At 54.8% G+C, this 24524-nt stretch overlaps 1 protein-coding gene across 5 annotated transcripts in view; it reads right to left on the bottom strand.

Moving 5' to 3' along the window:
* Positions 1-24524, bottom strand: part of ARHGAP44 (Rho GTPase activating protein 44) — a 135983-nt gene that overhangs the window by 15015 nt on the left and 96444 nt on the right. For all 5 annotated transcript variants that reach the window (XM_066264259.1, XM_066264260.1, XM_066264263.1 and 2 more), the window contains exons 11-16: positions 17289-17400; positions 16864-16945; positions 13968-14048; positions 9234-9347; positions 7876-7967; positions 6168-6348 (exon numbers count right to left, since the gene is read on the bottom strand). In XM_066264259.1, the coding sequence (XP_066120356.1) occupies positions 6168-6348; positions 7876-7967; positions 9234-9347; positions 13968-14048; positions 16864-16945; positions 17289-17400 (662 nt within the window). The remainder of the gene's footprint in view (positions 1-6167; positions 6349-7875; positions 7968-9233; positions 9348-13967; positions 14049-16863; positions 16946-17288; positions 17401-24524) is intronic.

Raw genomic sequence — 24524 nt, 5'->3', positions numbered from 1 at the left:
TGCAGATAGCCAGCAAAGACCTGGGAGTTCAGGGAATGTTCAAGATGACAATGGAGGCCACGTAGCAGTGGCAGGGGCCTGTGGAGTCACCCTATGGTGTCCTGGGTTGCCAAGGTGAATGACAGGAAACCTAGTATCTGAAGACTTCGTCTACTGCACACTCGGCCAGAGAGACCAGAAACAGGTCATTTCTAGCTCCTTTAGGGTTAATTCATCTCCTAAATACATCACCACAAATCTCTTTACCTCCCCAGTACAAACAGCGGCTGGGGCCAGTCTCAGCATCTGCAATGGGAACATCCTGGACTCTGGAAGCTGAGGGGGGGCCTCAGCCAACAACAGACCTCTCAAGGCTCCGTCTGACCAAGCTAAACCCAAAATATGAGTCAGGTTGTCCGCTGCCATCTGGGCTGACTTTCTAGGCAAACTTATTATGGTTTCGGGCTTTTCTGAGGTAAAATGACCACCCCTCGAGCCATGACATGCTGCCCATCCTCCACCGCTGGGCCTACGGAGGACCCTGACACCCACACTTACCCAGATATGTCCCCTGGATCAATAGTTCTGACTGTTTCATGACCACAGGCTTTATCATCAATGAATTTGGAACACAGTGTATGCCACCACCCCTTATGAAGACTTGGGGCAGGTAGCAGAGGGGAGCTTCGCAAAGCCTCTACACCTTACTGCTACCCAGGTCAGCAGGGCAGGAAGAAAGTGAAGAATAGAAGTATCTTAACTGTGAGAGGGTGCAGAAGGGCCACTCAGGAGTGGCCACGGCCCTTCCCCCTGCAGAAGGTCCTCCATGCCCCCATGAGCCGTCCCTGTCCTCGGCCAGCCCGTTTCGGCTTTAGCGTACTTTGTGTTTGCAGAATTAGCCCAACGGCTCATGGGAAGGTGGAGGCAGGTAACCACTCTGAGAAGTCGTGCATGCGAGGTCATGGTTTCAGCGTGCTAATCCCGTATTTCAGGCACTCACGAGGCTCCAGCTTCCGGTGCCGCCCACCGGCCCAGTATAACCACCAGCAGAATCAGCTGAGCGCTGAGAGAGACTGCTAGCTCTGGTGCAGACATGCTCGCGGTGTTTTGGTTGCTGTCTGCTGGCTCTGGTAGCGGACCTTTGAGGACCAGACCCTGTGGAGCTGGGCGCTGGCCTTCTGCGTGTAAACAGCCAGGGTCACTGCGATCTCTATGAAAAAGACTGGCATCCCGTGGCGATCCACGAGTCTGTGGGCAGCTTCACAGACGCTGTCATGGCCTTGCCACCCGTGGCCAGGCGTGTCGGCCAGCAGGCAGGCGTGGAGAATATGGACCGGAACCAGGGCAGCACACAGGCAGCACTGAAAGCAGGCTACAAGGGAGCGGGCATAAGAGGCAGGGCAGGGCAGTGGGCATGGGCGAGTGCTGTCCAATGCCTGCGGCTGCCAGCCAACGGGAAAGGGGCAGAGATGGAGGGCAGTGGGCATGGGGAGGTGACCGCCTGGGCAGGGCAAGGCAGTGGGCATGGGGAGGTGACCGCCTCGGCAGGGCAAGGCAGTGGAGACGGGGAGGTGACCGCCTGGGCAGGGCGGGGCAGTGGAGACGGGGAGGTGACCGCCTGGGCAGGGCAGGGCAGTGGAGACGGGGAGGTGACCGCCTGGGCAGGGTGGGGCAGTGGGCATGGGGAGGTGACCACCTGGGCAGGGCAGGGCAGTGGAGATGGGGAGGTGACCGCCTGGGCAGGGCGGGGCAGTGGGCATGGGGAGGTGACCGCCTGGGCAGGGCGGGGCAGTGGAGACGGGGAGGTGACCGCCTGGGCAGGGCAGAGATGTGGGGCCAGCAAGGAAGCTCGGTTGCTGGTGTCCCTCCCGCTCACACCTTTGGGCTTCCCCACCAGTTCTTTAAGAAAACAAGTTTGCTTAGCTGCTGCTCAGATGCGGCCAGTGAGGGCATCTGACAGACACGTGAGGCCCGCAGGCCTGTCCTGCCCAGTGGGCGTGAGCGTGCAGACCTGTGGGCTAGCTCCGGTAGAGGCGGTAAGCAGGTCTCGCATAAACAGAAAACAAGTTTGCTAGAACCACGGGTAACACTGCTGCCCTCCTCAGAAAAACGGAGGGATTGGCAAGTTTCCTGTCATATATTATCTAGGAAAGAATGGTCTAAGAAAACAAGTATCACTATTCCACAAAACAAACCAGAAAGATAATACAAACAAGGCATTAACCACACAAGACAACCTGCACCCTAGAATTTCTGAATGGGAGCTGAGGGGCGTGCACAGCAGGGGTGTGACCTATGAACACTGTATCGCTCTAAGTGGAAAGTTCTGAAAAACAATTTTTAAATGGTTATCACTGCAAAATTCTTTATCCAGGGTGGCAATGGTTTTCTGTGAGTCAGTGGTCCTCAGCACCAGATACACACCGACCGTGTCTGGGACACTTTAAGAAGTACCGAGGCCCGGCCAATTCCATCAGATTGGAGGCGTGGGGGTGGGGGACAAGCAGGGCACGGGATTCTCCTCTCAGAGCTCGTTCTAGCTCTCTTTTGTTGCGTAACAAAACACTCGCAAAACCTGGTGGCTTCTTCATGTAGGTCACAGCTCCACGGTTCTGGCCAAGTCAGCCGGGGCAGCTGTCTGCTCTCCACAGGGCGAGCCGCGGTTGCTCAAGCTGGCTGAGAAGGGGTCAGTGGGGGCTGGCTGTGCGCTCGGCGCTCAGCTCGGGGAGGAAGGCTGGGGGCTCCGATTTCTCTCCAAGGGGCTTCCTGGCCCCCCACAAAGCAACGTCACTGGGCTCTTAAGAGCGAGTGTTCCCAGAGACCCGGGCATGAACGACAAGCCTTCTTCCGACCTAGAATACCACGTCTGCCACATTCTGTTAGTTACGCGAGTAAAAGGGTTAGACCTCAGCTCTCAGTGGGGAGAAAACCAGTTAGACCTCAGCTCTCAGTGGGGAGAAAACCAGTTAGACCTTAGCTCTCAGTGGGGAGAAAACCAGTTAGACCTCAGCTCTCAGTGGGGAGAAAACCAGTTAGACCTCAGCTCTCGGTGGGGAGAAAACCAAACACCTGCCGTCATCTCTCCCAGGAAGCCGCTGCTGTGTAGCTGAAGGGGAGACGGACCGGTTTCCCGTGGCCACTATCACAAGTACCACAAGGTCTCCTCTCCTCACAGTCTGGAAGCCAGAGTCCAACATCAGCCTCACTGGGCTGCATCCAGCTGCCAGCAGGGCTGTGCCCCCTCCAGGGGCTCTAGGAGGGAATCCCTTTCCCTGCCCCTCCCAGCTTTTGGTAACTGTCAGCACTCCTTAGCTTGTGGCCACATCTTCAAATCTCTCTCTGCCCTGTCTTCAGAACCCCTTCTGTGTGTGTGCACGCGACATCTCTGCTGCCCCCTTACGACAGACACGGTTACTACACTCAGGACCCACCCTGACAATCCAGGGTTCTCTCTCTATTTCAAGACCCTACGCTAATCGCATCTGCAAAGACCTTGTGTTCCCAAATAAGGTGATATTTATAGGTCCCGGGGCCCAGGACCCAATATCTTTGGAGGGGCATCATTCTGCCTACCATGATCATGGAAAATGTCCACGTGAGCTACTAAAATCCGGTCCCAGGACTTGCCCTGTGTCACTGTGAATCAGAAAGGCATCAGGGCCAGGCGCTGGGGATGGGGACAAATTATCTCCTATGATGTCTAGGACATAACAGCCATCAGCCCAGGAAAATGGTATCCAATTTTTCTTCTCCAAATTTCTTTTTATTTTTTTAAAAATTTTTTTAAGGAATAGTTTTGTTGAGATATAAGTAAATATATTCTTTTTTAACCTGACCCCCTCCTCCACAAAAAAAAAAAAAAAAAAAAAAAAAAAAACTTCTATAAAAGCAACCATCAGTATTTCAAGGGGTTAAACGTAGCTTAAAGACTGAAATGTGTCTCAAAGATTCTAAAAGCTCAGAAATGGGGACACGTGGGGAGAATTCCCCAGTTATGGCTAACATCACACAGGGATGCAATGGATACAAATTCTTTTTCTCCGCCCCCCCCAAACACTGACTTACAACTCGAGGTTTCTGTTTCTCTTCAAGCTGATTAAGAACGGAGCATCTACAAGCTCCCTGCAGCTCAAACATATGTAACCAGTCCGTCAGACAACTCAGTGAGGCTCACCCTAAGCCAGTAAGCCCTCCAATTAATTCAAAGTGGAAGGCAGATTTTAAAATGCGTACAATACATTCCCCTTGTGTATAAATACCTTGGGTAGTGCATCTTCTACGCCCTTACGTTATAGGGGAGCCGTTTCAGCTCTCAGTCAGAATACTGACGCGGAACGGGCGCATCGTTCCGCGTACAGAGTGGGAGAGCGGGAGCACTTTCTCCGAGATGAGGCGGCGTCTGCTGAAAACACCGCTATCCCAGGTCCCCACCCACCCGCACGCGACAGGGGCCAGCAGCCTCGGAATGCCTGAGCTTCACAACTCTCTCAGTGGTCACCTGGATTGCTTTTCAGAGGGTACTGGGACCCCAGACGGGCCAGCACGTCTCGGAGGCAGGAACAGCTGGGACCAGAGAGATGAGTCTCCATAACCCAACTAGGACCCAAACTGACTCCCCGGGACCCCCTCCAGCCAGAGGTACTTCAGAAAGGAGTGAAGTTGTAGGAACAAATCCCAACCCACGCACTTGCTGGCACTCTCTGTCTGTCTGTCTGTCTGTGTCTTCCTCTCTGTCCCCGACTTCTCCTGACGCAGAGATCAGAATCTAAATATACTTTCTTGTAGATGGCAAAGAATGTACCTCTGCTCCCTTCCGTGTCTAAGAATTTCTGTTGTTTGTTTTCTTTCTCCACTAGATATAAAAACAAGAAACAACAGCCCAGAGCAGGCACACAACCCTCACCGGCCTCACATGTCAGGTGTCCGGTGGCTCAGGTAACAAGCGGGACACTGGCCTTTCTCAACACTCCTCCATTGTCCCAGGAGGCAGTGTGGGCCCCCCAGTGCCCAAGGAGAGGGCTGAAAAGCAAGGCTCACAGGCCTGGAGGGTCCTGGGTTTCCAACCTTCCCTCTGATGTCCTTCAGGCCATTTGCATTTCGAACACACAGAGCCTTCAGGTCACCCAGGGGTCTGCCCCAGCAGCAGAAGGCTGTTGGGACCCAGAAGCAGAAGGCTGTGGCTGCCCAGCAAGCCTTCGGATTTCCGGTGTTCTCATTAGGTGCTCTGTGCTCCCGTCCCTTTTGGAAGCAGCAGCGGCCAGATTTTATTTTCCAGGGGTTATTTTTAATTCCTAACCGAAGCTCGCCCCACAGCTTAGGTTAGGAACTAACCTGAGCCACGGTCATCCGTTTTTTTTCTGGAAGACACACTGGCTGACACACTCAGCTACACGCTCAGGAGTCCCCGGAGTGCAGCTGCCAGAGGTCATGCTGACCATGAACCAGCCGTGCCTGTTATAAAACCCGCTTATGCCCATGTTCCTCATTGGGGGGATCACAGGAGGGAACCCGACTGAACAGGAGGGTGAGAGGGTTATTCCTACGCAAATTCAGCTGAGTTCTTCTCAGAGCCTTGTAACAAGCGCGTCAAAGCGGGCGGGCGGGCGTGGGTGTTGATCATCAAAGGCAGAGGAAAAGGATCGTAAAATTTACAAAAATTGCTACACTCAGCTGGCTTTCAGCTTGAGGTTGTCTCTTTCGAAAGAGGCTGACACGGCACATGTTAAGCTATACGTTAAAGGTGCCCTATACGTTAAAGGTGTCATGTTCTACTGCTGAAGAATGCAAATGAGTGGACCTAGCGTCAAAATAAAACCATTCAAGACTTTCAGAATTGGCATTTACAAATTCTGAGTCAAAATGAAGTGTTTACATATGAATATATATATATATATATTTTTAATTCCCCTCGGTGGCCAACTTTTCTTTCTTTTCAGGAAAACTAATCAGTCACTGACCACAAACAATGACACTTCCCTCTGGTCCACAACCGAGGATGCCAGCCACGTACCACTCCCCCTCACCAGGTCACAGGGGAGAGCATCCAGACCCAGGGGACAGTTCAATTGCCACAAGTCACCTGACTGCTGCTAGTAAGGGCAGCCTTCCTGTCCATCAGGTTTCCGTTACATCTCCATGCCTCCCTTCACCCCGTCCCCAACGCTGAGAAAAGGGACTCCAGCTCATACCCATCCTTTTTGTAAAACTCCAGCATCATGTTATCTGTGGCCACGCTGAGCGGCCGGCGGGCCTGCTCGGGCTGGCGCCGGTCGGCGGGGTCCATGTCGGGGGAGGGCATTGAGCTGTAGTTGGCGTTGTGGTTCACATGAACCGGACTCCCGTAATTGCCGGTGATGTTGAACTCGATCTCTGCGGGGGAGAAAGAATAGGTAGGTGTTCATCATCTGTTGGTTGGTCACACCCTTCCTGGACAAGGCAGTGATGAGCACAGGGTGCGCCCCTATAAAGTTTGGTTCCGTGGTAGGTCTCCTGTTCATAATTGATTTGTCTTAATATAACTCGTCATCACATTAATACGATAGCTCACCTCTCCTACTCACAGGACAAGCACTCAACAAAGCAATTTCCATTTGTGATGAAAAATTAAACTTAAGGAAACAGGAGTACTTCCTGAAACGTCAGCTACTGCAAACCTCCTGGTTAAGGGGAAACCCCCGGAGCAGACTAATCAGATCAGGAAACAGCAATGCCCACTGCACCGCCGTGATTGAACACTACCGGACAAGTGCTAGCCAATGGAATTAGTCACAAGCACCAAATAAGAGGCAGTCTTATTATCTGAGGATGATAGTGTCTTTCTGGAAAACTGAAGAGAAAAAGAAATCGAAAGGGTCAGAACTCGAGGATTCACTGAGGTACTAAGGTCGCTGGCTATCAAACAGGTCAAGGGAAGTCCTCACCCCAGTCCCTCCTAGCCACGGTCCGCTTCCTGCACTGGTACTAAGTCAGCTCATGCACAGACCCTGTGGGTTAACTACGCCTTCAACGCCTTTCTCCTGTATTTCTCTACTCCGCTTTCTCGCCCTGACCCAGCGACGTTGCTAATAGAGCTCTTACGAGATGAGCAGTGAAGAGCTCTCGCAGTCAAAACAATTGAAACAAAGTAAAGACCGTCAAACTTCTACAGGGTTAGCTCGGCACTGATTGCTTCTGGTAGACAGAGCACGGGAATGTTAACATGGAATCCCCATGATGGTTACTAAACATCAGGTAGGACACTCTTTTCTTTTTTTAATTGAGTGCAACACCCACTGTCCCTTCCAAGCCGCCACCACGGAGAGTCCCATACATAGGCAATGGTGTGCACGGGGCCGAGGACCTTTGTGGAAGTCCATCTCAGGGAGCTGCCTTTACAGTCTCATTTTGGACCAGGTACAGTCAAAGGGAGCTCACCCCTTTGGGCATGCTGAGAAAGCTCAAAGGGCACAGCCTGGAATAACTCACAATGGTGGCACCCAGGTGACCCACAGCCCTGCACCCCAGTCCCCTTCCTCGCTGGTCTCAGCCTCCCCACGCATCCAGAAAGCAGGGCATCTCTCCTTCCTTTCTGTGCCAGCATTTCAGGATTCATCGATTGAAACAACAACAAACCGCAGTGTGGATGTTAGGCCAGGGCCACCCAGGCACACGGCGGGTCCAGGCAGTGGACACCTGCAGGCTGGAGAGTAGGAAACCACCGTGACCCTCCTCCACCCCCGAGTGTGTGCGTGTGTGCGCGTGTGTCCCTGTGTGCATGCGCGGTGTGTGTCTAGGCGGATTAAAAACAAAACAAACACTGCTGGGGCAGCGATACTTGCTGTCAAAGGTCCAGAACCCACAGTGACACTCCTGCTCCCCCCGGCCACCCCGGTCCCATACCTGGACGCCACCACCTACCCCCAGGGAAGAACCAGTCTGCGTGCTGGATGAGGGGTTCCACAATCCCCACAATCTGCAGTGACACCGTGGTCATCATCTCCGTGATGTTCCTGTGGGCACAGAACGGGGGGGATGCGGGCGGGGTCATGGCCGGAGGCACCCCCGGCCCCGCCGCGTGGGAAGCGGCAGACCCAGGTCTTCTCTCGGGAAGAAGAAGAAAGAGAGGGTCGCCTTCCTGAAGCCCCCTTTCCTCCACCTCCAGAATGGAGATGGCCGCAGAATCCCTCCTACGTACAGCAGGCGTGTAAGCGTGAGTGTCAGGAGGTAAGTGACACGAGGCGGCAGGGGCGCGGCCCCTTTCCACAGGAGGCATGATTCCCGTAGCTGCCCGTCTCCTCCTCTCCCACTCGGTTCTCTCTGCCGAGCCGTCCTCTGCCCTCTGCACCCTGACGCTGGCTGTGCTCCCGCAGAGAGCGCTGGGAGAGCCTGGGAGAGCAAGCCCTTGTCCGCTCCGCACGGCCCCCTCCCCGCCCCTGCCTCCTGACACGGGCTCAGATGGACTCAGCGAAGACCCTCCCGGCAGCTCTGAGATGGTCAACGGAGAGACCTGCAGAGCCCTGGCCCCCTCCCCGCCCCTGCCTCCTGCCACGGGCTCAGGTGGGCTCAGCGAAGACCCTCCCGGCAGCTCTGAGATGATTAAGGGAGAGACCTGCAGAGCCCTGGCCCCCTCCCCGCCCCTGCCTCCTGCCACGGGCTCAGATGGGCCCAGTGAAGACCCTCCCGGCAGCTCTGAGATGATTAAGGGAGAGACCTGCAGAGCCCTGGCCCCCTCCCCGCCCCTGCCTCCTGACACGGGCTCAGATGGGCCCAGTGAAGACCCTCCCGACAGCTCTGAGATGATCAAGGGAGAGACCTGCAGGACCCTGGCCCCCTCCCCACCCCTGCCTCCTGACACGGGCTCAGCGAAGACCCTCCCGGCAGCTCTGAGATGATGAACGGAGAGACCTGCAGAGCCCTGGCCCCCTCCCCGCCCCTGCCTCCTGACACGGGCTCAGACAGGCTCAGCGAAGACCCTCCCGGAAGCTCCGATCAATGGAGAGACCTGCAGAACCGTGGCCCCCTCCCCGCCCCTGCCTCCTGACACGGGCTCAGACAGGCTCAGCGAAGACCCTCCCGGCAGCTCTGAGATGATCAACAGAGAGACCTGCAGAGCCCTGGCCCCCTCCAGAGCCTGAAAAGGGAGCGGGCCGAGGAAGAAATAGACGTGAGAGATGTCTGCCAATTCTCTGGGCCCGGCCGTCCTGTCCCTGCCCCCCACCCCCCACCCCCACCCCACGGCCCCAAGTCACCCAGTACCTGCACCCCCCTGTACTCACCCTTCTGCCTGCGGCCATAGGAGGTTGGGCCCTAACACAATTGCCATGTTACTGGGGGTCATCTTGTTTATATCCTGATATTCTGACAGCTTGGATAAAAATTTGATCAAGTATCTGAAAGGAAGTCAGAGGGGCCAGCGTTAACGAAGAGTTCAATACCAGCCACATTCCCCGGGCCCGGGGTGGAAGCCTCTTTCTTGCACAGCATGTCTTACTGACGATGAGACTCACACACTCTGCAATACGATGAGGGCGCGTCACGTGTCGGGGGACATGGGGGCGCCCCGGACACAGAGCTCTGCTATGCGGCCACCTCTGGCCAGAGAAGTTCTCCCTCTTTCCTTCGGACTCTGTATAAAACGACCTAATGTTCCTTCTTCATTTCAAACCTCTGTCACCTGCCATCTTCCTGTGTGCAGAAGTGAGGAGCAGTGTCTAGGTGTCATCGGCAGGAACATTTACCTGCCAGGAGTGGTCTCCTCTGGGCCCCTGGGCCACCCCCCACCTCCGTGGGGCTTTCTGGAGAGAGCCCATGAAGAGAAAAGTTAGCAACTTAGCATATGGCCCAGCAACCCCCCTCCCTGGGATACGCCCAAGAGAAACAGGTCCACACAGACCTGCCTCCCGTCAGAACGCGAAGACCACCTGGATATGTCCATCAAGGGGCCCATGGACAAATAAAGTGCGGTCTAGCCATGCGATGGGATATGGTTCGGCCATAAGAAAGAGTGAAACTTTGATAGATGCTCCCACATGGCCGAACCCTGAAAACATCATGTTGAGACAGAGAAGGCCACATGGACGGTTCCGTTTATGTGGGACGTGTAGCGTTGGCCAATCGACAGAGACAGAAGCAGAGGAGAGGCTCCCAGGGGCGGGGCTGGGGGACATGAGGAGTGACCGCTAGTGGGGACAGGGTTTCCTCCCGAGGTGATGAAAGGGTTTAAAATTAGATAGTGGTGCTAGCTGCCCGATGCCACGTTCTACAGAACCCACGAAACCCTAGCCCTTTCACAGGGCATGTAAACTAGAGCTCAATAATACTATTCACTGGGGAACAGAGTTCCTGTTGCATCCACAAGAACACTTCTTACCTAAGTCGAGTGTGCTGATCCAAATCTGACATTAGATTTTCTCTGTAAGCTACAGCTTTTTTTGCAACTCAAGATTTTAGGTTTTTATCTTATTGTAAAAATTTCAACATTTAGTTTAACATAATGAAATAGAATGTCTTCTTGGGCATCATCTTTGTGAAAAAATAATAATTTATATAATGCAGTAAATACTCTAATACACTAAAAGATATGATGGCATCAGAATTTGTCTACAGTTTCAAAATAGAACATATTAAAACACTTATTTTAATCATAAAATTTGCGCAAAACTTATTTAAATTCTATTCAGGCAAAAATTTGCGTTTGTAGCTCCTGCGTTTGTGTACTTGTTGAGGACAATCTCATCTGATGCACCAGCAGTAGTCTTCTCATCACTAACAGCTCAGAGATTTTCGGGAAACTTATCAAGGTGACTGTTCAGGAAGTGAATGCTAACACTCATGTTACATCCAATGTCGTGGAAAGCCAACAGTATCCTTTGAACCAGGAGTTCATAGTTTTCTACTTTTTTGTTGCCAAGGAAGTTCTTTGTAACTGCCACAAAAGACTGCCATGCTGCTTTCTCCTCCTTATTCATCTTCTGGGCAAATTCTTCATCACGTATGAGGGTTCGAATTTGAGGTCCATCGAATACACCTGCTTTTATCTTCTCAAAAGACAAGGCAGGAAAAGCAGAAATGATATGTTCAAAGCATTCACTTTCTCTATTCAAAGCCTGAACAAACTGCTTCATTAAGCCAAGTTTGATGTGAAGTGGGGGAAAATGATCCTGTCTCGATTAACTACAGGTTCATTCACAATATTTTGCACCCCTGCTTCCAGAGTTTCACGTTTCGGCCACTCCTTCTGTGTCCAGTGTTTCTCCCGAGCTCGGCTGTCCCACAAACACAGAAAGCAAAGACACTTCGTGAAACCTCTCTGTTGTCCTAGCAGGAAATTTACCATTTTAAGGTCCACACAAATGATCCAGTTATGCTCCTCATACTTCAGAAAGTCGAGGACAATTTTTATGTCATTCTTACCAAGTCATTCAATTCGAGTTGGCTAAACTGTTGAGGGGTCAATGACTGCTTGGCATCAGAAGAAGACCCTTCAGATTCTACAACCATTTCCTCATGCATCTTATCAAAACACACTTGATCACCATGTTCACTTTCTTTGTCCTTAGAAGAAATAAAATCATTGAAAACTGGAACCAGGAGTGTCTCAGAGTGTGGGATAGGTCATATTGCTGAAGGAATATTAGGATATGCGATCATATGCCGTTTTTTCTTGCTGATGCCCTTTGTATGGATCAGACAGAAATAACAGTCACTGCTGTGGTCCTTAGGTTCACGCCAACCATTGGAATACCAAAAGGCATTCCTTTGCATTTTTCTTTTGTCCAGTCACGAAGCATTTCCTCACAATTATGACACACAATATCAGGAGCCCAATTCTTGTCTTGATTGCCAAGAGGAACTTGAAAATAGGCAATATATACACATGTCACAAATGATGAAATATTGTGCCTTTGATGTTGAAGTGTGTAACAGCCACATATATAACAGAAGGTGTCAGGACTATTCTTACATTTATGCCTACTCGAAGAAGCCATGATTCAATCTTAAAACAAAACAAGAGGGTGTTTTTATCAGATAATACTTTTTTTACATTTAAAAACAACTACAATTATGTAAAAGTGATGTTTGTAAAACATTAATTGCCTTGTGGTTATGTTCAATCCAAGAGTCCTTGCCCTTTAACTCCAATTTAAAAAACAATGCCTGCCATTAACTGTAACAAAAAGAAATTAAAATTGCATGAAAACTAGAGCATGCACCAAAAAACGGACTTCAGATTTGGAATCAGTGACACAGAAATATATAGAAGAAACAGTTCTAAAACCTCATGCAACAGAGAATGAAAAAAAAGTATTGTTGCCCAGTGTTATTATTATTATTTTAAACAACCAATGAGGAAGCTATTCATAAAGGAAGCTCTGGCCAACCCTACCAAAAATCCTCCCGGCTCTGATAAGTAGCCCAGGGGCACATGGTTCCTCCCGGACTCTCCGTGACAAAATGCCTTGTTTCTGACCCCACTTTGCTTGGACTTCCTGCTGTCAGCCGAGCAGAGAGACCAGCAGACTCAGGGTGCTGACCACGTCGTCCCTCGGCTGTGTGATGGGCTACCTCCACCCACGGCCTCTCCTGACCATGTGCCAGTCTGCAAGAGGATGCGTGCACACCTGGACAGGACGTGTGTGCTGAGAGCGGTCAGTCCGCAGCTGCCCGGCGTCCGAGGCTGTATCGTCCACAACACTCAGTGTGTGTGACACTGATCTGACCCTCGCTCTTAGCGTATATATTTCTTAATTGTGGTAAAATGCATATGAGTCACCATCTCCACCATTTTCAAGCAGATAATTCAGTAGCACTGAGTACTTTCACACTTTGAAGGAAACATCACTGTTCATCCTTGGAACCTCTGTACACCCCAAATGAATAAACTGTCTCCATGGAAGCGGTACCCTCCCACCCACCCCTCCTCACGGCCCCCGGAAGTCACCATGCTGCTTCCTGCCTGCATGAGTATGACTATTCCGGTGCCTCCCACGAGTAAAATGATACATTCTCTGTCTTAAGTTCGGCTTTATTCCCCTTAGCACAATATCCTGGAGGCTCATCCACTTGTAGCAATGTGTCCGAATGTCCTTCTCTTTCAAAACTATATACACTGTATTGTCTGCCTGCGTCCCTTGTCAATCCATTTACCCATGGAGGGGCAGCTGAGTGGCTTTCCACCTCCTGGCCATCGTGAGTAATGCAGCTGTGAGCACGAGTGTGCACACACCAGGTCCTTGCTCCCTCACCTTTCTGCCAGGTGTGGAAGTGCTGGGTCAAGTGATAATTCTATGTGCCATTTTTTGAGTATCGGCTTTACCGTTGCTTTTTTTTTCCAGGAAAACAGAAATAATTAGACAGATGGCGGCAGGAGCTGAAGCTGAAAGTCCGTGTCTACGGACACCCCGAGAAGAGGTGTGGGTGTGGCGGGGCCCGGAGCAGCGCTGGCAGGATGGAGCGAGGAGGGAGGGGAGAGTGTGAAGGACCCGGAGCCAGGGAGAGGAGAGGGCTGCACCACGCAGGACGCAGAGTCTCGGTGGTCGTAGGAAAAGCAAAAGAGGGCATGTCTAAAATAGCTGGGGAACGGCGGGACATCGGGAACACTCTCCTGGCCTCTTCCTCCGGTGAACCAGCTCGAGACGGACCTGCCGACTCCAGCCCCGGGTCTGGTCAGCTCCTCCCAGGTGTCCACAAACATCTATCTTTGCACAAAATCCCGAATCTCTGGAAATACCTCGCATTCGTCTCTGCTCCGTGCAAATCAAAGAACTTGAGGGAATTAGCCAATGGCTAGCGAGGCAGCCCCCAGAGTCACAGACTCTGTTTTCCTCACCTGCAAAATGGTAATCGACAGCTCACAGAGTTGTTCGAGGGCTGGAAAACCACCGTGCGTGCGTGTTGGCAAGACTTTGGACATTGGCAAATTTCGTGCTCGTTAGCAACCGTGACCTTCCACCAGGAAAATGTCTGTCTGGGGCTCGAATGACTGACCCAGTGTCTCCGTGTCCACTTACCGGATGTTGTTGTGATTGGCCTTGGGCAACTTCTCGCAAGCATTCCACAGAGCCTGGAGCCTCTTGTCCTGTTCCTGGATGCTGGGAAATAAACAGGAAAAGCCACTGGCTGAGCGTGACACCAGGAAGTCTCACTGACAGTCATATTAACCGGCCGGTCACTGTAATATTTGAGGACATGGAACTGACACGTGACTGACCCTATCAGCGAGCTATTACTAGTCAAATGCCTGGTGACTACGTGATCTTCCCCTCTATGTTATTTTTCTGTCTTGTCTTATTTTAACAACCCCCCCACCTGTCCAGGTGGCACATCGCATGTCCAAAGGGTACGTGTGCCAGCCTGGAAGGAGAGGGTAGGGGGCCCGAGGGCAGATGCCTGCACCCCGGAGTAGGGCCCTGGCGTCGTGAGGAGGGCAATCCTGGCACAGAAACCAGAATACATGGCAACCGGGTGGGCGCTGCGTGTTCTCCAAGGGCAGAGGTGAGTCTCTGCTTTTCCTGGGTGTCGAGGCATTGAGCTCTGAGGCGCCAGGAGTTTATTTCCTATTGCCATGGGAGATCGACCTTTGCAGACGGGCTGGGAGGGGTGTCTCCGGACAGACTCTCAGACAGCAGGCTCTCCAAAGCCTCCCTCCCTCGTTGTCACCAAAGCCACTCAGACACTCAGCAAGTAAAAGGGACAGTTCCCACCAAGGGACATGCTCCCCCTTACCAGCACGGCCAGGACTCCCAAGGCCACAGTGCTGCTGTAGAGCAGCCTCTGGGCCACGGTGGGGCGCATGGTTTCTGCGACCAGCATGCTCCCTGGCTCCATTCACTCTGCCATTCGTTAGATAGCAAGCAACCCGCCATGACATGTCCACCCCTCCCCCCTCCCCTCAACTTCCTCATCAGTCAAGTGGGGGAAACAGTGCAACCCACTTCCTCAGGCTGTGACCTCGGAGGAGTGCAACACATGTCATGAGCTCAGAACAAGGCACGTCTCTAAAGAAGCAGTCAGCACCTGGAATCCCTCATGATTATCATCACCATCAACACGGAACTCAACAGTCACTCTCCACGATGGCACACGGGAACACTGCACAGTCGGCCAGCCTCTAAGAGTGCATACCCTCTATTCTGTCATGAAAAACAGTGTTGGGCAACATGATTGGAGCTACTTTTTTTTCTTTTCTTTATTTATTTCTGGGGGGGGGGGGTGGAGATACAGACGAGAGGGGAGAGAGATGAGAAGCATCACTCATAGTTCTGTCAATCTAGTTGTTCACTGATTGCTTCTCATATGTGCCTTGATCAGGGGGAGCTCGAGCAGAACGAGTGACCCCTTGCTCAAGCCTATGACCTTGGGCTCAAGCCAGCGACCTTGGGCTTCAAGTCAGTGACCTGTGGGCTCAAGCCAGCAGCCATGGGATAATGTTGACGATCCCATGCTTAACCTAGTGACCCCACACTCAAGCCAGTGACCCCGTGTTCAAGCCGGCTATCTTGAGGTGTCAAACCTGGGACCTCAGCATCTCAGGTGGATACTCTATCCCTGTGATGGGGAATCTTTTTATAAAAATCACCCACTTTTGCAGTGCTGGCCAACCTGGTCCCTCCTGCCCACTAGGGGGCGTTCCAGCTTCCATGGTGGGCCAATCGCTGCGCCCTTTGGTTGCTCCACTACCGCCCACCATGAAAGCTGGAGCGCCCCCTAGTGGGCGGGAGGGACCAGGTTGACCAGCACTGCAAAAGCGGGAGGTTTTTATAAAAAGGTTCGCCATCACGGCTCTACGCACTGCACCACCGCCTGGTCAGGCTGGAGCTACTTCTTAACGCGACAATACCAGCCTGGCTTCACGTCCAGGAGAGTGGGGTTCTGTTTCAGCCCCCAGTCCTCACACCCACAGACGAGCACTCCAGCGTTCTTTCAGACGCCAGCTGGCTGCTCCTAACCACTGCATCCCATGAAATGAGACCTCTAGAAACCATGTCCTTTCCGGCACCTCGCTGAGTCCTGCTCTCACAAAATGCTCTCCTTCCTTCACCAACCACGCCCATCAACTGACTACAAACCCATTCCTCCCAACGATGGCACTTACTTAAGAAAGCTCTGAAAGCCAATATGGACGTGTGCATCAGGCAAGGGAAGAAGCCGGGAACCAAAGGGAAGACCACCCTTGGGAGTCACTACAGGGGACATTCTCTATTTCCTGTCTTCCCAACACCCACCCAGCATCTCCGAGGGTCCCGTCCCTCTCTGCCCCTCCCCCAGGGTCCTCTTCAGCCGGGGAATGCTGTCCTCTGCCCGAATGTCACGTTTTTACAGTACTCATTAACTACTGGTAAGATATTCTGAACTATCACAGATGGGGTAAACAGAACAGGACCAGGCCCATGTCCTATTCTTCTCCGGAAGGAATCACTACCACCTGCCTGTGGGATGCCCTTCCAGAACCTTCTTTTATGCATTTACACATATAGGAGAGCACTCTTAAAATCACACTGTTCTGAGTGGTTTTTCTTTTTCTTTCTACAACAGAGTGCCACCGCTGTCCCAGCTAACTCGCTTTATTTCACTCGGTACCACATCCTCATACCGTTTCACGTGAGGACGAACAGCTCTGCCTAGTTCTGAACGGCTGCGGAGTGAGTCAGAGTGTAGACACACCCAAGTTTATTCAGACACCCCCACAGCCCCCCACCAGTGCACTCGCGGGCGCTGGGTGTTCCAGAGGGTGCTGCCGTCGACATTCCTGCAGATGCCTGCACGGACACGCATGACGGATGTTTCTGTACCACAGATACCAAGACACGGAGCTGCTGGGTCACAGGGTACATGCTGTCCTAACTCCAGTGCCTCTGCCCACGTGAACTCCGACCCGCATGGCACTCCACACTGCGGGGTACTCACTTGGAAGCCTGGATCCACTCGTCATAGAGCTCAAAGGTCATCAGCGGTTCCGGCAGTTCTCGGAGGTAAGATTTCAAAGCTCCTGGCACGAACACAATGTCGGCATGAGCCACTTTGACACGGCTGAGACAAGTCCCCCCAGCCAGCATCACCCATGTGGGTCACGCCCAGGGATGGGCTTCCTGACCCAGACAACAGAATCAAATGTGGCTTCCTGCGGGGACAGAACCCAGGCTCCGGAGTGGCCAACGGACCCAGGCTGACCATGCACTGGCCTCCCGCCTCTCATTTCCCAGTGTTCTCTCACCTCCTGTTAGCACACTGGGCCCTGAGTGGACACATCGAAAGCGTGCCAGGAGCCACGGGCTCACGTGTCTGTGACACGCGGCCACGCCCCCTGCGTGCTCACCCCGCCGAGCACCCACCTGCGATGGCGTGGGGGTCAGCCGAGTACTCCTGCACGTCCACCACGCAGCAGTCCAGGGCGGCTTTCAGCTTCTTCAGCTTGGAGGCGGACGGAGCTACTCGGAAGAGTCCCTGCCGGGAGGAAGGGCAGAGGGTCAGTGCACAGCCTTGTGCCTCAGAGTCGCGAGAGCAACACCAGCAAAGGAAGGAAGCCTGCCCACTCCTCCTTCATATCCTCCTAGCTGCATCCCCAACCCCGCCCAGCACCACTTCTCAACGCCCCAGTCGCCTGTCTTCTAACTGCTCCTCTGCCGCAGGAGCTGGGTCTTACCACTGTTGTGTCCCCAGCGCCTGGCAGGGGGCGACTCGATCACTGTTCTCTCTCAGTATTTGGTGGGAAAAAAATGGAACACGGGCATTTGGATTTCTTGTTCTTAGCGTATTTCAGATACATTTTGGAGAAGAGTTTGATCAAGACCTGGTTAGCCTTGGGGGGAGCATCTAGGAATTTGGCTGTGCAGAGATCTACAGGGTGCGTGTGTGCGCGCATGCGAGTGTATGTGTGTGTGTCCACGTGTGTGTGCGCGTGCGTGTGTGCGTGTGTGTGCATGTGGGTGCGAGTGTATGTGTGTGTGCGTGTGTGTGCATGTGTGCGTGAGTGTGTGCGTGTGTGTGCGTGTATGTGTGCGAGCGTATGTGTGTGTGCACGTGTGTGCGCGCGTGCGTGTGTGTCCACGTGTGTGTGCGTGTGTGTGTGCATGTGCGCGCGTGTGTGCATGTGAGTGTGTGTGCCGACAGGGCTATCCTTTCAGAGCCGAGTGAAGCTGATGTGTTCAGGGGAAGGGCAGATGGGCAGAGGGTGTGGCTGAGAGGGGGTGCTGCCTCCTGCAGCCCCTCCATGTCCTGCTGCTACAGTTACCTTGGCGCCCAGTCACCATTGGCAGGGGAACTGCGACACCCTGCAGAACGCAAGTGAACCAGGAGGAGGCACAGAAGAGGACGGGTGTGTGGAGAGCTGACGAACGCCAGTCAGAGGGGGACAGGAACCCAGTGTCCAGGACAGGGAGGTCAGACGCGGGGCGGAAGACCCACTGGTCTCTGCACACCTGCTCAGCTCCTTGCACTCTGTGATGTAACCTACAGACTGAGAGCAGGTGAGCAGACAGCCCTTGTGCCTTTAAACCACTGATGGCCGTTCAGATTTCCAGGTTCCTTTAGGAGAAAAGGTTCCTGGTCTGAGTGTCGGGCCCTGCTAAGGTCATTAACTCTCTTTTTTTTGACAGAGATAGATAGAGAGTCAGAGAGAGGGACAGATAGGGACAGACAGACAGGAAGGGAGAGAGATAAGCATCAATTCTTCATTGCAGCTTCTTAGTTATTTATTGATTGCGTTCTCCTATGTGCCTTGACCCGGGAGGTTACAGCAGAGCGAGTGACCCCTTGCTCAAGCCAGCAACCTTTAGGCTCAAGCCAGCAGCCATGGGGTCATGTCCATGATCCTACGCTCTAGCCATAGACCCTGTGCTCAAGCTGGTGAGCCCGTGCTCAAGCCAGCGACCTTGAGGTTTCGAGCCTAAGTTCTCCATGTCCCAGTCTGACACTCTATCCACTGTGCCACCGCCTGGTCAGGCTAACTCCCTTCTCAGTATAGGGTGCACCAGACAAACAAGATGTCCTAAGCTCTTTGGCATATACGTGAGGAGGCTCCCACAACACATTTGGGTTAGTGAGGGTCGGATCCTCACGAACACACACACCACAGCTGCGGAAGAAGAGTGACAGCCTCTGGTGACAGACAGTGCCAACACGAGGACGTGGAGTCGTCAACACAAGCCTCAGATTTCTGGCTGTGTAGCCGAGAAGACTGATTCATAGAGAGACGCGTAAAAGCCAGGAGTATGTGATTGTTAACCCCGTCGGTGAGTGCAGTTTTGGAGGGAGCGGTGTGTTAAGAGAAAAATCTGCCTGGAAATGTGGAATTGGCAGCCAGTGTGGGAGTGGAGCCCAGAGGAGGGGTGAGGACCCCGAGTCCTCACGAGGCAGAGGCTGAGCAAAGCCCTGGGACAGGATGACTGACACACTGCGGGGAAGACCAGAGAGAGCAGAGGGCAGGGCAGGGTGGTGCTGTACAGCCACTGCAACGTCCCTGACCGGGCAAGGGGCCGCCAGGGAGTCGAGGCCGGCGCTGGTCTCAGGGTGGCTCCAGCAGCAACTTCGCAGGCAGCACTGTGGTCAGGGTGGGGGGACTCCGGCATGGGACGGGACAATCTGGGCCCCCCAGGGACTGCCGAGGGCAGGCTCAGCCCCGCAGGGGGAGCAGAGGTGTCACTGCAGGGAAAAGGGGAGTGAGCAGAGGTCAGGGTGGGGGGACTACGGCATGGGACGGGACAATCTGGGCCCCCCAGGGACTGCCGAGGGCAGGCTCAGCCCCGCGGGGGGAGCAGAGGTGTCACTGCAGGGAAAAGGGGAGTGAGCAGAGGTCAGGGTGGGGGGACTCCGGCATGGGATGGGACAATCTGGGGCCCCCCAGGGACTGCCGAGGGCAGGCTCAGCCCCGTGGGGGGAGCAGAGGTGTCACTGCAGGGAAAAGGGGAGTGAGCGGAGGTCAGGGTGGGGGGACTACGGCATGGGATGGGACAATCTGGGGCCCCCCAGGGACTGCCGAGGGCAGGCTCAGCCCCGCGGGGGGAGCAGAGGTGTCACTGCAGGGAAAAGGGGAGTGAGCGGAGGTCAGAGTGCGAGAGTCAGAAATGGTTACAAGTTACCTTCAGAAACCAAACCAGAGAGCTTAGGGAGCAGCCTGGGGCTGTCGTGGGGTAAAGGCTGTTCCTAGGCTAGGCGCAACCTCGGTCTACTTGTCACCAAAGGAAAGAGGCTGATGCAAAGCAGGCAGAGTGTCAGGGAGAGAGTGAAGGTGTGACAAGAGGAAAGCCCAGAAAGGGTCGGGGGACAAGACGGGAGATGCCCGATCACCTGCTGCCTGAGCTTCAAAAACGAGTTGACACTTAGGACAAATGTAAAGCTATTTGGTAGAGTATTTTTAATTTTTGTAATAGTGTTATATTTAAAAACATTCCTTATCTTCTTTTTTTTTTTTAAATGAGAGGAGGTGAGATTGAAAGACAGAGTCACACATGCACCCTGACCGGGATCCATATGGCAATCCCCATCTGGGGCCGATGCCCAGATCAACTGAGCTATTTTTAGCACCTGAGGTCAATGCTCAGACCAATTGAACCACTGGCTGCGGGAGGAGAAGAGAGAGAGAGAAAGGAAAGGGAGTTGGAGAGAAGCAGATGGTTGCTTCTCATGTGTGCCCTGGCCAGGGATCGAAACCAGGACGCCGGCATGCCGGGCAGACGCTCTATCCACTGAGCCAATTGGCCAGGGCCAAAAACATTCCTTATCTTCTAGAGACACTTACCGAAGTCTTAGAGATGAAATACTATAATGTCAAAGATAGCTTTAAAAATACCCAGAGCAGAAGTGGGGTCAGGGGAGGGAGGTGAAGACAAGACAGGACTGCCCATTTGCTCGATGGGGCTGATGATCCTTTGTCTAAGTGTTTTGGTTTCTTTATAACTAAAAAACATGATGGGGAAAGGAAAAATCCCAGCTCCTCTCCCCGGAGGAAAGTGTCCCCCAGGTACTTGTCAAGTCTTTTACCTTGTGATGGTTCACACCCCGGAAAATGCCCGACGTCCAGGAAGCAGCCAACACCTACGTGAACGTCCGCTGGCTCCTCTCCCCGTGTGCCCCACGTGACCTAGTGCTGAACTAAAGGCTGCTTCAGACTGAGCAGGTGTATTTGACAGACGCTGGGCACATCTCCCTCACCAAGTTCGCAAGTCCCCACCTCCTCCTTTACCCTCTGCTCCGCAGTCACCGTGCACCATCCTACGTCACGTCAATGGGCTCATCAGATCAAAGAAAGAGGGAGGGAAGATTTCAAGACAGCCTGCGGAGGAAACCCGAGATACGTTCCACCTCCCGAGAGATTCACGCAGGGGTACGAGCAACGTCGCCCATGCCTGTGGCACTTTCAAACGTGGGGCTGCTCTTAAGACATCTTTTCCAGTGGTCTCTATCAACCATATTCTCAGGATCTCTCTAAAAGAGGATCAAGAAAGGTTGAAAGGTCTCTTTTTAAATTTCTCATCTTTTTAATTCTTACTGCACGGGTTGGGGCGACACTGGTTAATAAAATGGTAGGAGATGCAGGGGTGCAGTTCTTAGTACATCCTCTGCGCCCTGCACTGCGTGCTCTCTGCCCAGGACAGGTCTCCTCAGTCACTGCCCCCTGTACCCTCTTCTTCCTCCGCTCACCCCTGCCCCCCAGTAGCCTCCATATTACTGTCTGTGTCTATGAGGTCTTTGTTTGTGTGTGTGTGTGTGTGTTTTCCTGCTAAATCCTTGTACTTTTCTCACCCAGACTCTTCATCTGTGCACCCCGACAGCAGTCAGCCTGCTAGCTATGAGTCTGCTTCTAGTTTGTCTGTTAGTTTATTTTGTTTGTTAGTTTCCACATATGAGTGCAATCAATTGTACTTGTCTTTCTCTGACTGGCTTACATCACTCAGCACAACGCTCTCCAGGTCCATCCATGCTGTGGCAAAGGTAAGATTTCCTTCTTTTTTATGGCTGAGTAGTATTCCGTTGTCTAAATGTGCTAAAGCTTTTTTATCCCCTCATCTACCGATGGGCACTTGGGCCGCTTCCAGATCCTGGCTATTGTATATGATTCTGCAATGAACACAGGGGTGCATATCTTCTAAAAGGCCTACGTATAAAATCGGGGAACTTACGAAGAAGAAGCCAAAGACAGATAGGAGCAGGGGGGGGGGAAGCAGCAGGACAGGAAGAGGAAGAAGGAAGCCCACATCACAGCAAACATGAAGAAAGAATGGCTGGAGTGTAGCTACAACTTCCTCATGGCCAGCTGCATCCGTCTCCCCGTAAAGTGAAGACGGGAGAGAGCAGGACCCATCCATGATCTGCAGGAGAGCGGGACGTGCCCCATCGTGCCGTGACTGGAGGTGTGGGGGCCGCGTGGGGGCCGTCACAGGAGAGCAGGCGCTGTGTCGCCGTGTGTCACAGAGGAGGGGACAGCCAGGGACGAGCTCTGGCCACGCCCACACCCACCTCCTCCTGCAGCCCGCACTCCAGCAGCATGGCCACGCCCACACCCACCTCCTCCTGCAGCCCGCACTCCAGCAGCATGGCCACGGCCACACGCACCTCCTCCTCCTGCAGCCCGCACTCCAGCAGCATGGCCGCGCCCATACCCACCTCCTCCTGCAGCCCGCACTCCAGCAGCATGGCCACGCCCACACGCACCTCCTCCTCCTGCAGCCCGCACTCCAGCAGCATGGCCGCGCCCACACCCACCTCCTCCTGCAGCCCGCACTCCAGCAGCATGGCCGCGCCCACACCCACCTCCTCCTGCAGCCCGCACTCCAGCAGCATGACCACGCCCACACCCACCTCCTCCTGCAGCCCGCACTCCAGCAGCATGGCCGCGCCCACACGCACCTCCTCCTGCAGCCCGCACTCCAGCAGCATGGCCACGCCCACACCCACCTCCTCCTGCAGCCCGCACTCCAGCAGCATGGCCACGCCCACACCCACCTCCTCCTGCAGCCCGCACTCCAGCAGCAGGGCCACGCCCACACCCACCTGCTCCTGCAGCCCGCACTCCAGCAGCATGGCCACGCCCACACCCACCTCCTCCTGCAGCCCACACTCCAGCAGCAAGGCCACGCCCACACCCACCTCCTCCTCCTGCAGCCCGCACTCCAGCAGCAGGGCCACGCCCACACCCACCTCCTCCTGCAGCCCGCACTCCAGCAGCATGACCACGCCCACACCCACCTCCTCCTGCAGCCCGCACTCCAGCAGCATGGCCGCGCCCACACGCACCTCCTCCTGCAGCCCGCACTCCAGCAGCATGGCCACGCCCACACCCACCTCCTCCTGCAGCCCGCACTCCAGCAGCATGGCCACGCCCACACCCACCTGCTCCTGCAGCCCGCACTCCAGCAGCAGGGCCACGCCCACACCCACCTGCTCCTGCAGCCCGCACTCCAGCAGCATGGCCACGCCCACACCCACCTCCTCCTGCAGCCCGCACTCCAGCGGCATGGCCGCGCCCACACCCACCTCCTCCTGCAGCCCGCACTCCAGCAGCATGGCCGCGCCCATACCCACCTCCTCCTCCTGCAGCCCGCACTCCAGCGGCATGGCCGCGCCCACACCCACCTCCTCCTCCTGCAGCCCGCACTTCAGCAGCATGGCCGCGCCCACACCCACCTCCTCCTGCAGCCCGCACTCCAGCGGCATGGCCGCGCCCACACCCACCTCCTCCTCCTGCAGCCCGCACTCCAGCAGCATGGCCGCGCCCACACCCACCTCCTCCTCCTGCAGCCCGCACTCCAGCGGCATGGCCGCGCCCACACCCACCTCCTCCTGCAGCCCGCACTCCAGCAGCATGACCACGCCCACACCCACCTCCTCCTCCTGCAGCCCGCACTCCAGCGGCATGACAACGCCCACACCCACCTCCTCCTGCAGCCCGCACTCCAGCGGCATGGCCGCGCCCACACCCACCTCCTCCTCCTGCAGCCCGCACTCCAGCGGCATGGCCGCGCCCACACCCACCTCCTCCTCCTGCAGCCCGCACTCCAGCGGCATGGCCGCGCCCACACCCACCTCCTCCTCCTGCAGCCCGCACTCCAGTGGCATGGCCGCGCCCACACCCACCTCCTCCTGCAGCCCGCACTCCAGCGGCATGGCCGCGCCCACACCCACCTCCTCCTGCAGCCCGCACTCCAGCGGCATGGCCGCGCCCATACCCACCTCCTCCTCCTGCAGCCCGCACTCCAGCGGCATGGCCGCGCCCACACCCACCTCCTCCTCCTGCAGCCCGCACTCCAGCGGCATGGCCGCGCCCACACCCACCTCCTCCTCCTGCAGCCCGCACTCCAGCGGCATGGCCGCGCCCACACCCACCTCCTCCTCCTGCAGCCCGCACTCCAGCGGCATGGCCGCGCCCACACCCACCTCCTCCTCCTGCAGCCCGCACTCCAGCGGCATGGCCGCGCCCACACCCACCTCCTCCTCCTGCAGCCCGCACTCCAGCGGCATGGCCGCGCCCACACCCACCTCCTCCTCCTGCAGCCCGCACTCCAGCGGCATGGCCGCGCCCACACCCACCTCCTCCTCCTGCAGCCCGCACTCCAGCGGCATGGCCGCGCCCA

Source organism: Saccopteryx bilineata, chromosome 2 (genome assembly GCF_036850765.1).
Source record: "Saccopteryx bilineata isolate mSacBil1 chromosome 2, mSacBil1_pri_phased_curated, whole genome shotgun sequence".
Lineage (NCBI taxonomy): Eukaryota > Metazoa > Chordata > Mammalia > Chiroptera > Emballonuridae > Saccopteryx > Saccopteryx bilineata.
The sequence above is the reverse complement of the archived record's forward strand: the minus strand, read 5'-3'. Positions and strand labels throughout refer to the sequence as shown.